At 38.9% G+C, this 14250-nt stretch overlaps 1 protein-coding gene across 3 annotated transcripts in view; it reads right to left on the bottom strand.

The window, feature by feature from the left end:
• Positions 1-2517: 2517 nt before the first annotated feature.
• Positions 2518-14250, bottom strand: part of arhgef28.S (Rho guanine nucleotide exchange factor 28 S homeolog) — a 136983-nt gene continuing 125250 nt past the window's right edge. For all 3 annotated transcript variants that reach the window (XM_041580498.1, XM_041580499.1, XM_041580500.1), the window contains 5 exons: positions 13339-13436; positions 7499-7546; positions 5857-6324; positions 4572-4854; positions 2518-3797 (listed from right to left, as the gene is read on the bottom strand). In XM_041580498.1, coding sequence (XP_041436432.1) covers positions 3649-3797; positions 4572-4854; positions 5857-6324; positions 7499-7546; positions 13339-13436 — 1046 coding nt within the window. In that variant the 3' untranslated portion in view covers positions 2518-3648. The remainder of the gene's footprint in view (positions 3798-4571; positions 4855-5856; positions 6325-7498; positions 7547-13338; positions 13437-14250) is intronic.

Genomic DNA, 14250 nt, shown 5'->3' with positions numbered 1-14250 from the left:
GCTGATGCTACAGGGCTGATTATTACATTCTGATGCTAATTGCACTGGTTTCTGTGCTGCCATGTAGTAATTATCTGTATTAATTACTAATCAGCCTTATATTGTGACATTTCTATTCTATGTGTACTGTATATTGTAAGTGGGTCCCTAAGCTCAGTAAGTGACAGCAGCACAGAGCATGTGCAGTGAATCAGCAGAAAAGAAGATGGGGAGCTACTGGGGCATCTTTGGAGATCTTCCCTGCTAAAGGGCTGTGGTTGCCTTGGGCTGGTACAGAAGCACAAAACATAATGTACAACATTTCTAGCTACTTCTTTAGTTAAACTTTAGTTCTTCTTTAACTACAGTCAGCGTCTTACATCAAGAATAAAAATGTTTTGCAAACAACAGTATAACTTTTTAAAGCGAATATTGGATAGTATTTATTAAGGATCGTATGATGTCTGAGATCAGTTTGGGTTTACGTGCCAAAAGCTACATTGACTCCCTCCACTTGATCACTAGCGACATCATGTGGTTGATCTTCAGATTACAAGTCAGCAACCAGAGCAATGTCACAATTTCAAGACCTTTATTACTAGATAGTTTTGTAGATTTGGGGCAGGCACGGATGTGACTGATGTAAAGTAATAATAATACGTGATAATAATATGAGAGTCACTGGAGTTGGGTATTTCCCCTAATTTGATATCAGCCAGTTAAGAAGTGGGCATTGCAGACTCGTGCAAATCACTCTTACCTTGCATCTAAATGATCCTGTAATTGTCGTGTGCATTTTATTAAGGGTTATGCAGAACTTGTAAGTCCACAAGGTTATTTTTTTTTTAATAGACAAACTATACGGATACAAATTACAAAAAGACCCCTTATCCAGAAAGCCCCAGGTCCCAAGCATCCTGGATAACAGATCCCATACCTGTATCTGCATTTCTTTTTTAAAAGGGACCTGTCACCCAGACATAAAGACCTGTTCAATAAAGTCCTTTTCAAATGAAACACAAAATCCATTTTTTTTAATCATAACATCCATAACTGATATAAAGGTATTTAAAAATCTATGCTGTCCATCATATATTGCCTGCTCTGCCTCTATGCCTGAGTCACAAAGGAGGGGCTGACAATTACTTTCAATTTCCATTCTGCACTTCCTAGATGTCACTGCATTTCTCACATTCCCTCCTCACAGTCTAATTGTGTAGCCAGGGCATGGGCGTCAGGTCTCCCTTTCTGGAGCATAAACAAGATTTTGGAATGATGCAAAGCTTCCTTTAATAACAGTGTCCACAAAATGGCTGCCGCCTGCTTGCTGTGATTGTGATATTCTAAGACTGAAGGAAACTAGATGTATATAATTTATGTAGTGTTGGTAAAGTTTATTTTTCTTGACTGAAAGAATTTGGAATTATTTTAATTATTTATAGATCCCCTTTAAGTTTCTAAGACAGACACAAAAACAAAAACCTGTAAATATATAATGAGAGACACCAAAGAACAGGTGAGAAAAGAAAGGAGACTATAATACTTCTGAACTGGACGGTGCCTGTATCTTTGTTTCTGGCCAGTAGAATTTGCCCATTCCTGCACGGCACAAAGTGTAAGCACAAGAGACACATTTTAATAAATATATTTTTATGGTATCATTTGAACTGGAATTTAATAATGAAGTGTAAGCATATGGACATAGTGTTTATAACATGCAGGAGAACATGACACATGTTGTGCTGTTCATATTGAGTCCACGTACATAACTCATTCACGTGATGGAAGACTCTCAGTCTAAAGATGGAACCACTAGGGAGGCAACTTAGTACAACTGACAATAGATCTGACCATTTGGGCACAAGAAGACACCCAGTTCAACTCATATATAATAGTATCAAGAAATTTAGAATTCTATCGGGGAATGTAATAAAAGTCGGTAACGGAAAAACTATTCGCAATGCAAAAAGTTATGCCTTAGCGTGAAAAAATGTTGCTTTGCGCAAATTTACTTGGGGTGGGGGACAGGGTTTTTTGGGTAAAGGGTATGTTTCTCCTTTAAAGGAGAAGGAAACCCTTTTGGCGCAAAAACCCTCCCCCCCCGTAGGCCCCCCTCCCTCCTCCCCTCGGCCTACCTCTCCCCCGGGCAAATGCCCCTAAGTTGCTACTTACCCCTCGTCGCAGGTCCTGTCTCGTGGAGTTCACAGGCGCCATCTTCTCCCGTTCAGTCTTCTTCCTGGATTCCCTGGCGTTTGGCGGCGCATGCGCTGTAGGAGGCATTTGCCGGTTGGAATCTACTGCACATGTGCCGAAAGTCACGAATTTTTCTGATTTCTTTTTTCTGCAACTTTGTGACTTTTGGCACATGAGCAGTAGAATCCAACCGGCAAATGCTCCTACTGCGCATGTGCCGCCAAAAGCAGGGGAATCCAGGAAGAAGACTGCACTGGAGAAGATGGCGCCTGTGAACTCCACAAAAGAGGACCTGCGACGAGGGGTAAGTAGCAACTTAGGGGCGTTTGCCCGGGGGGGGGGGAGGGAGGTAGGGGGGCCTACGGGGGGAGGGGTTTTGCACCAAAAGGGTTTCCTTCTCCTTTACACACACTCTGTGCAGCTCTTCCTACCAGACAGCATAGAACAGTATTATGATTCCAACAGAAGTTCTGGCACATGCTAACAGCACAAATGTGTTAAAAGAGACACATACCCAACTGTATAATTGAATGTAAAATTGCTCTTCTAAGCACTTTTGCAATTTACATGATTTGTTTTCCATATTTTTATTCTTGATATTAGCACTGCTAATATCATGAATGTGAAAACAGGAGTGTCCTCTGCTGTTCTGCTGTAGAGAATGGCAAAAGTTTAATTTACTGAAGCAGGAAGCGTCTCTTGTCACCTCTGAACTCTATCCCTCCTGTCACATTGAGCAGCACTCTCACAGAACTGCAGATTGCTTCACAAACATTTACAACTACTAATATCATGAAAAAAAATAAATACATTCATAAATACTGCAAAAGTGCTCAGAAGAGTTCTCTGAGCAATGTCACTGTAAAGATATATTCTTGGGTAAATATATATTGTTTGACACTGTTGCAGAACAATAACTTGCAAAAGGTGCTGTAGACAAGAGGGATTTACATTATACTTAAATATAACTTAGTTTTCCACAAGAAAAATAATATCCCCCGGCTCACTGAGCAACAGGATCACAAAGCAACATGTTCAGTGCCAGCCATTAAATACTTATACAAGGGCCTGCAGGGATTGGTTGCTTATTTCCATTTGTTCAATGAGCAGTTCATGGAAATATCCTTGAAATGGCATGTAACAGACATCCATGGGCTTTATTCGGGCCCTCAGTTTGAGATACAGAAGAACACATTGGAATGTCCTCTGTAGAAGCCCAAAGGCCATCAGAATGGATTGTAGGTCGCTGGGTAAACCCTGAGATTGATGGGTAGTGTCACTCACACTGTTATTTGCATTGGGCTCCACTGGTAAATCAAGACACACAACTGAAAAGCCATAAGAATCCACATGTATCATTGCCACTCAATGGCAATCAGTAATAAACATAAATTAAGAAAGAAAAATCCTCATTTTCTCCTGTCCATTGTCTGATTGTAAGGAAATGTCCACCAGCTAGCAGGGAATGGTCTGGAGTCAAAGGTAAACTACGTTCTCTTCAATTTTGCCATTTTCCAAAGGATGTGAAGTGTCTTCTGCTGTTTTGGTCAGTGGTTCCGTGGGCTCCGCTGCGTTAGGCGGGGAAAGTAGCGCACCACAAGAAATAACGTGAGCTGCATTCAGATCTACAATGAAAGAGTTGATACAATTATCAGTTGACCTTCTAAAAGTTACTACATATCGGGGCAAATTCACCAAGGGTCGAATATCGAGGGTTAATTAACCCTCGATATTCGACTGGGAATTAAAATCCTTCGACTTCGAATATCGAAGTCGAAGGATTTTAGCGCAAATAGTTTGATCGAACGATCGAAGGAATAATCGTTCGATCGAACTATTAAATCCTTTGAATCGAACGTTTCGAAGGATTTTAATCCTTCCCCATAGGCTAACATTGGGTTCCGTAGGTTTTAGATGGCGAACTAGGGGGTCGAAGTTTTTTCTTAAAGAGACAGTACTTCGACTATCGAATGGTCGAATAGTCGAACGATTTTTCGTTCGAATCCTTCGAAGTCGAAGGTCGAAGTAGCCCATTCGATGGTCGAAGTAGCCCAAAAAACACTTTGAAATTCGAAGTTTTTTTACTTTGAATCCTTCACTCAAGCTTGGTGAATTGGCCCCATCGTGTCTTCATAATCTTTCCATTGACATGTAAATAGCAGATCAAGCAGCTTTACTCACTACGAAAAGAAGGCTAACATCATACTAGTTCTGTTTATTTGGACCTGAAACTAATACTTAGTATATTTTGTCTTAGAAGCTTATGTCTTTGAGGTCAAGGGCCTTAGCTAAAATGTATTTAATTTAAGAACTTCCAGCCAACAACAATCTTAAGGGGTGAAAGACACCTAAGGTTTATCTTTACTTTTTCAATATATATATATATTTGGAATAGTTACCATTGTTACATGCATCCTTGTGCCGGGAAATGTGTGAAGATCCTTCAAGTCTTTGGTGTCGAGAGACCACAGAGCTCCAAGGCTCATTAGCAGTGTCCATTGTATTTTTCTCAGTAGACTGTGCAAGGTGTGAGCTGGAGTTGTGAAACAAATGTGCATTTGGGTAGTCTGGGGCTGGAAATGTTGTGATGGTGTTGAGTGATATCCCAGCCAAGGCACTGTTAATATTCACAGAGTCTTCATCTTGTAAACTGACGGAACGACCGCTTCCGACACCCTGTTCCTAAGAATTAAAAAAATGAAGCAACGTGAGAATGAATTGCTGGTGTTGTGTAAAAGAACCACAGACAGCTTATTCTGACACTTTTATTAGCACTGTCTGTCCTTATGATGTTATTAAATCTGCCGTAAGCATTAAAAGCACACTTTAGAACAATAAAAATTTATTGAAGTAAAAAAGCACACTTTACTATAGAGTCAACCTTTTCCTTATTGTTCCTGGACATGCTTTATACGCTTCCAAATATGGCACAGTTGAAAAACTGATGAAACAGCCCTAAAGTAACATTTTGAGAAATATATAAAAAAATATCTTTTTATCTTTAACTACTGTAATAATGGGTTTTGGAAACCGCTAGAGAAATCATGTGACACCTTCACACAAGTGGATAAGATATGAGTTTGTACGGCAGGTGTAAAGCTTCCAAAGCACATATGACCCTTTTGCTAGTGCAGATGTTATAAGACAATGTGATCAATGTCAATACACACCTATGATGATGAATACACTACATTTACAAAGTAAAATCATAAGGACCACTCTGATTTTAGGGGGGCATACACGTCAACATCTGGTAGCCGACTGATCAGCCCGTGATCAGCCTTTCTATTGTCTCATTTGTTCAGGCCATTGTTCCTAGAATCATTGAAAGAATTGGCACAATCAATGAATCAACCAATATCCATAGAACAGGGAAATTGGTGGGGATTATCAGGCAACCATACACGTACTGAGAAGCACATGAAATTATTTTATAGGTCGCTGTACTGCCAACTTTAACTGCAACTGCACTTACTTATATATAAATATAATTTAATATGGGTGATGCCAATAGGTAGCTTAAAGATTTTCAGATCACAAACTAAAAAGATATATAATGGCACTAAGCATAGCAAAGATATTTCAAATTTGTGTTTTATCCTTCCTAACCTCAAAATACTCTTCTAATAAAACTGGAATTAACTGTAGTGCAGAATCCCTTCCTGCACTCAACAGTTTTCCTACCTCAGTTAATAGACTCCTTGGCTGATGGTGGTTAAGGTGCTTCCAGAGGTTCAGTTTCACAGCCAGATCCTCCCTTTCCCTCTCCACAAATCTATGACCTTCTTGTAGCCTCTCCAGATTTTGCTGGAATTCTTGCTGCTGTTGGTCCAGTTCCTCCCTCTTTTGGTGCACAAACTGTTCCTGACTCTGACACTCGTGCTCCTTCTGCTGGAGCATGTCCTCCTTCTCCTCAGTCTCCCTCTGTTTTTGGTCACACTCGCGCAGCCAGCGTTGTTGTTCTTGATTAAACTGCTGCTGGAGTTTATGCAAATTGGCCATCTCAATGCGGTGCTTTTCCAAGTTTCGATATTTCTCATGTTCGTTTAGTACACTTCCACGGGAACCGGGGGAACATCTATTGCCCAATTCATAATCTTGCAGCAACGCTTTATGCAGTTCTATGTGGCTGTCTTGCATAGCAACGGTAGCCTAACAAAAGAAATAGGGAAAATAACAATATGAATGCATTTTATATGAATAAGAATACTAATGTATTCCAGTTATTCAATAGCATATACAGTACTTGTTAGGTACATAACATTAAAGGAAAATTATAGTCCCCAAACAATGTAGGTTTCTATAAAAATATATTGCATAAATCAGCTCATTCTTCAAATTTCCTGGGGCAGAAGCATGGCAGAACAGCAGGCTTTTTTGTTAGTTAGGCTTTTCTATCTACTGCGCATGCACAGCCGCAATAAAACCGAATAAGCAAGAAGGGGATCTCTACGTGGTGCTCGCTGGAAGACCCCAGAGCCAATACAGTTTTCTGCTGATAGGAGCACTGGCCCGGAGTGTCAGGTAAGTAAATACAATCACTTGGGGGTGTCTAATTTTGGCACATGATCTAGGACACTCCACCATTATAGAAAGACATCTTCAATCCAACCTAATACAAAAATGTGTGAGCAACTACAGCTGGACACATCTGTAATTCCTCTGGTATAACTCATCAAACACGGCTCCTGAGCTATGAAGAGTGCAGCAATAGAGCCAATAAAGCAGTTGTCAGAGACGATCTATGCATGTTTTATTCTGCTCATTTATGGGGTAACATAATAAAAGACACTATGGGTTACTGCTCCTGAGCAAACTTAGTGCCTTTTATTATATATGGGTGACAATTTATTTTGGGTCAGATTTAATTTGATCAGAAAAGCTTAAACCACTATGTATTACATGAAAACTCTAATGAATCTATGGGGAAAAATACTAGACCTGAATTAGGATAAAACTCTTTTACTCGTCAAACTGAAACCATAAAAAACACTTTTTTTTTATAGAATTGAACAGGCCCTATATTCCAAAAGGCTTGATTTATTTTAACTGAATTAATTTGGTAGAGGACAACAAAACCATTTTAAGGATTTAGTTACACCACTGTGAGCTGTACAACCTAAGCAGTTTAAGCTATGCCCCCTTGTCATTATTTTGGCTATAAGAGAAATAATTCTCCCCAGACAGACTATTGGCAGGGGTATAGCTAACCACCATATTATACTAGCTGATGTCTCTCTGCAAAATAATGTAATGATTTAATGTTAATTCTATAATTATAATAACGTATTCATTGCAATAAATAAATGGTCACAGCAGCACTTACCTGAATGCTGTACAACAGGCGAGTCAGGTTATGCACCTCTTGTAGAACCTGAAAAAGAAAAGCAACACGCTGTTTGTGCTAAAGAAAACAAAAGGACAATAAATTCTTATTGTCATTAATATAACAATTAATATGAGCTTGATCTCATGGGAATAAGGAGCTTTATTGATATAATTAATCCTAAATTCTGTTACCTTTCAGAAAAAATAATAATCCTCGCTCTCCCCATCTCAGCAATCTGTCTCTCTGCATTCAGGAGTCAGATTTTGATTGACGGCTAATTCAAAATGTATGCAATAGTTTTTTATTCTTTCTTGTATAGTGATGGCCGAAAAAATTTGGGTGCGCGTCACATGCATAAAAATTTACGTACGTCAAAATTATTCAGACGCCCATTGACTTTAATGCATTTGGACAAAATAAGCGCGCATATAAAAATTGTCGCAGGCGTCAGAATTGACGCACGTCAAAAATAATTTTAACGCCTACTGACTTCAATGCGTTTTGCTGATTTTTTGGGACAAATTTGTCAATCACTATTCATGTGTTATCATTTACCAGATGTTACATAACTGTATGATATAAAGGCTATACACGGTTTTCAGAAGACAGTATTAACACATATCACAACAATGCAGTCCTTTTAGAAGCTGAAACCCTGGACTAGAATATATTCCAATAAATAATATTCAAAGCCTATTGAATTACACTAGAAAAGTCAGAGCAGTGAAATGGAAATCGTGCTCCTCTCCATCATTCATTAGCTGAAGGTTGCTGAGCAAGTCCTCGCCAACTAGAACCTTTCACATGTGAGGCACATTGTCAAAGAAATGAATAAGGCGGCAATGATATATGGGGTGTGAAGCTAAGAGGCCTGCTTCCAAGTGCTGCATGAGCTCCAGATCTAATGGAATTCCTTGCTTCTGTAACTGAGTGCAGTGTTTTCTCTGGATGACAGAATTGTATGGATGGATGCTGCTCGTAGCTGGGAACCAGGACCAAATGCAGAGATCCAAATCCATATCCTTAATCCTGTTTCCTGTGTGTTTATTTTCAGCATTTCTCCTTACTATGCGCACACTCTCTGTCTCTCTTATAGTTATTATTTGCAGAACATACCCATTCACTATGCCATCTGATTAATCCTGTGTATAACACATGGCTGCTTTGTATACCATGGAAATACATACACTCAGTCTGTAATAGTGGTTATCTAGGCATTTACTGATCATGTACCACTGAAATAGCGAGCAAGCTATTAATGTCCCTACTACAGGCTATCGTAGTGGGTCTGAAAATACTAGCATCCCTGGTCATATCTGCAAATGAAAAGGATCTAGTTGCAATACACAGTGGACCAGACTAAACGGTCTCATCTACTTTCACCCATGGGCTGACATTATTAATGAACTTAGGGTTCTCTGCAGACCAGTCAAGTTCTTCTGCAACAATCTTAGCAAACCCGTTCTGTGCAGTCCTGGTCTTGTGCAAGGGGAACATAATTGGGTAAAAAGTCGTCCCTGAAGTTGCCAATACTGTCGTACACTGTAGCCTTACAGTTTGTTTTCACTGGAACCAGGGCCCATAGCCAAAACCATGGAAAACAGGAAGAGGCCATTATTCTTCCTCCACCAAATGTTACTGCAGGTATAGGATCCGTCATCTGGAAACCTCTCATCCAGAAAGCTCCAAATTACGGAGAGGCCGTCTCCCATGGACTCCATTTTATCCAAATAATACAAATTCTTTAAAATAATTCCCTTTTTCTCTGTAATAATAAAACAGTAACTTGTACTTGATCCCAACTAAGATATAATTAATCCTTATTAGAAGCAGAACCAGCCTATTGGGTTTATTTAATGTTTACATGATTTTCTAGTTGAATTGCGTTATGAAGGCCCAAATTATAGAAAGATCCATTACCCAGAAAACCCCAGGTCCTGCACATTCTGGATAACAGGTCCCATACCTGTATTGGCATTTTGCATTCAGACAGGCAGTGTTCTCTTGGCATCTGCCATACTTAGACTGACATTTACCACTCCAGAGGATTTGTTTTCACTGCCCCAGAGTCCAATGGCCTTTACACCACTGCAGCCAACCCTTGGCATTGCACATGGGGGATGTTAGGTTTGTTTGCTTGATCACCTATAAATACCCCCTCCTTCCCTACATGTAAATCTTGCACTGCTACTGCCTTCAGAGACAATCTTTGGCTAAAAGTGTGACTGATAGTTTTAGCCATATAGTGTATTGTCTTGCTAAAAAAACATGATATAAGTTGGAATATAGTAGTGGTATCTGTTTCACACAAAAAAAGTGATAAGAACACATGTGCTTGAATTGATTTCAAGGAAATCAGTGTTTGGGTAAAATTGGTGCAGTAGTTGGCAGTTTATTTTACAATCCTTGTAATTCTTGTTATTAAAACCTTTATGAAAAGTGAATATAGTAAACTGTGAGAGCTGGAAAGCTGGCAGAGTAAGCGCATGCAGACATACAGATAAAAAAGCTTGTGGCTTACTGTGTGCAGAGCTTTAACTTGCCACAAAACATTATTAAACAGAAGGCTACTTACTTCATATTGATTATAGCTGAGACTTTGTATACATAATAATAATAATAATAATAATAATAATAATAATAATAATAATAATAATAATAATGAATTTAATAATGAAATTCCAGACATCATATTTTGATAAAATAAACAAGTGCCTGAAGAGGGATGTAGCGAACCGCCGAGTATGTGTTCGCGAACGCCGTTCGCGAACACCGGCAAAAAATGCGAACAGTTCGCGAACAGTTCGCGAACTTCGAACATCCGAAAATCGTTCGATTCGAACGATCGAAGGATTTTAATCGTTCGATCGAACGATTTTCGTTCGAATCGAACGATCGAAGCCATTCGATCGAATGATTTCATTCAATCCAATGGCTTCGATCGTTCGATTCGAACGAAAATCGTTCGATTTTAGCGATCGAATGGTCGAATGGTCGGACGATTTTGACGCGAACGCCTATTGGCGAACGTCGCGCGACGTTCGCGAACTTGCGGCGGACGCGAACAGCCGATGTTCGCGCGAACAAGTTCGCCGCAGAACAGTTCGCTACATCCCTACTGAAGACCTGGCTGATTAAAATACACATAAAAAGCCCTTGTCTGTACCAATATTTCCTATTACTATCAATGGAAAAGAGGCAGTCTAGTGAGATGGCAACCTGCTAGTCTGTGCCTTCTAAGGCTTGGCCAGATATTGACGGCAAGACAGAAATCCTCATGACTTGGACTGCATTGGGTCATGGAAGTAGTCTGTGGTCACCAAGGGCCCTCCCATTTGATCATCAGACTGGAGGTCGTACACACTCAGACCACCCCAATTTTGCGCACCACACAAGAAGTCGGCAGCTTATTGGCCCGTGTGTGGAGCCATCCGACGGGTTTCCCCAATCGATATCTGCCCATAAAGTCGGGTAGATCTTGATCAGGCAGGTTAAAAAATTCCGTCGGATTGCGGCTGCATCTGTGCGTTTATGTGGTCCTGCAGTCCGACCGCCCGTATCGGCTAGGGCCCAACGATCGCATCATTGCCCACTTCAATGGTTTTTGTGTACAATGTTATTCAGTTCTTGGCACTGTAAAAATATTTTTCTAGACACAGACTTTAGTCAGTACATTCATAAACTGAATCTACAAATGTGACAGCTAATAGGTTGCAAGTTTGAGCAAGTTTACAGTTGTTATCTCTCATGTACAGGTGCCAGCTCAGTGCCTTCTCTTCCCTAATCTTGCTTCTAAAGCATTCCCATATTTTAACTAATGAAAGCAACAACAAGTTGCCGGTGTGATAACCCACAAGTGAGAGTTTTCCAGGACAGTGGATAGAAGTATTGAAAAGCACAGAAAAACAAAGGTGCATTAAACAAGTAGAAGCATAAAATGGTAGATGGTAGAGGCAACAAAGGAAGGGTAAAAAAAACAGCAGAGCCAAGGGATGTTGGTACATTCTGCAAGCTGTGGTACAACAATAGTTGAATACACCTCCATAAAGAGACCATAAACTGTAATGGCTCTCAGGCTTTCATAAAAATGACCTACTATACAGCCTAGAAAATAACTGTGGTTGAGCTGATTCTGAGAAGACAATGGACTACATTTCATTAAGACCCTTCCGTTCTCATTATGCCTGCAGACTAAGGCCAAACTGTGCCAATTGATCACAAGACCAGTAGAATATGCAATCAGATCTTGGCAGAGAAGCCTGGGTAGAAGGTCCACTTCTTTGATGTGCTTTGATTTTGAGTGAGAACTTTGTTTGTGATTATTATATTGTAAATCCTAATCCTACAAGATGTTTTGTTACAGTGCAATATAAAACGTGCAAATGCTGTGGACTCAGCAACACTAGTAATCTGTCAATTAGGTAGATATTTATACTCAGAAAAAAAAATATATTGTGATCCCTGTAATATTTAAATAATACAAATTCAGTTATACGCTACAGCCTAGTGGGTGGTCAGTCTACTCATCAAATTATAAAGTCTTATAAAGTCAAACACTTTCTGTCCTAAATATAAATGCATATTAAGGTTTTATACCAGGCATACATTACTTCTCCATTTAAGAGGAAACCATAATAGTTTTGTCTATGACTCACATGGACTATTTCCTTTCTCCCTTATGATTAGTCATTTAACCTCTCCTTTACCGTGTTTCATGTTAAAGAGATGAGTTCTGGTACTAGAAGTCCCACTGGTTTACAAAGTATCAAAATCCATCACTTAAACATAGAACAAGATGAGGGGAGGGAGGAAGTGCTGCAAAAGAGGTGAGTTTGGGCAGATCAGGGTTGGGAAGACTGTGGGTATGGATGCATCAAAAGTATTGGCATGTACAGGGCATACGTATATACAGCAGATTACAGAAAAGCAATGTAGAATACAAACATGGATCAAATTCCTATCATGACACCTACTTTAAGTGAAAGTGGTAGTTGTCCTGTCTATGTAATAGCTAGGTAGAGAGAAAGAGAGAGCTGTACCCCACTGGGAGATACCATCTGGGGTGTCCTATTACTGGCTTGCCCCTAGCCTTAGGACTCATTATAAACATTATATGTGTTAGATCACTAAGGGGCAGATTTATCAAGGGTCGAATTTCGAAGTTAATACTTCGATCGAATTAAAATACTTCGAATTCGAATATCAAACTTTTTTTCATCGATTTTGGCTATTCTGCGGTCGAAGTAAAATCTAACGATCGAACGATTAAATCGTTCGAATCGAACCATTCAAAGGATTTCAGCAATCGATCGAACGATTTTTCTTCGACATTCAAAAAACTTAGTAAACTGCTCTAGAAGGTCCCCATAGGCTAACATAGCACTTCGGCAGGTTTAATTTGGCGAAGTATTGAGGTCGAATTTTTTTTTAATGAGACAGTACTTCGATTATGGAATGGTCGAATATTCAAACGATTTTACTTCGAATCGAATTTGAAGTCGAAGTCGTAGTATCCTATTCGATGGTTGAAGTATCCAAAAAATTACTTTGAATTTCGAATTTTTTTACTTCGAAAGTTCCCTCGAATTCACTTTGACCCTTGATCAATCTGCCCCTAAGTGATCCAGGGTATTTTATACGCCCTACAATTCTTTTTTATTTCATGTCTTACAAGCAAATGTATAATAATGTGGAGAGAGGGTGTACTGTTCAAGGGGGCACACACAATATACAAGGAGGAAACACATTATATTTTATTATATGTGGATGAAGCCCATATCCTTGCCCCACACACCCACACAGTACTTGGTTACACTATATACTGAGATCTCACTTACATTTTCCTCTGTGTAGGCCAGATCCCTGTCACTCTTTACATGAGAAATATTGGCATCATAAGATAGCTTTCTTCTTTCTCCTGCTTCTGGACTCTGGGCTAAAATTACAGAAATACACGTGTGTATAGAAATAAGATAGATAGATACAGAGTGACTGATATATATATATATATATATATATATATATATATATATATATATATATATATATATATATATATATATATATATATATATATATATATATATATATATATATAACAAAACGAAGAGGGTTGGTGCACTCAGAATACCAAAATAAAGTCTTGGTGCGAGAACAAGGTCAAGTATCTAAATAAACAAAAGGGAGTCTGCACTCGAAGGTCTTGTGAAGAAAAAAATATGTTTAATCAACGTTTTCGGCTCGTAAACGAGCCGAAACGTTGATTAAACGTATTTTTTTCTTCACAAGACCTTCGAGTGTGGACTCCCTTTTGTTTATTTATATATATATATATATATATATATATATATATATATATATATATATATATATATATATATATATATATATATATATAATACACAAAAGCCATGAATATCCTGTAAATTATATCCTTATAAACGGTGAGTAGTGATGTCATCAGTTATAAACGGTGAGTAGTGATGTCATTTCTGTCACATGACTTACTAAAATTTGTGTATTATAATAAATAAAGTACCCCCAGTTGTAAAATATGAGGATATTAGAAGTTACCTCGGAGTTCCATGACCTGTATAAAAACACTCGGCCTTCGGCCTCGTGTTTTTATATGGTCATGAAACTCCTCGGTAACTTATAATATCCTTATATTTTACAAGAGGGGGTACTTTATTCACTATATATAATACACAAAAGCCATGAATATCCTGTAAATTATATCCTTATAAACA

Source organism: Xenopus laevis, chromosome 1S (assembly GCF_017654675.1).
Source record: "Xenopus laevis strain J_2021 chromosome 1S, Xenopus_laevis_v10.1, whole genome shotgun sequence".
Lineage (NCBI taxonomy): Eukaryota > Metazoa > Chordata > Amphibia > Anura > Pipidae > Xenopus > Xenopus laevis.
The sequence above is the reverse complement of the archived record's forward strand: the minus strand, read 5'-3'. Positions and strand labels throughout refer to the sequence as shown.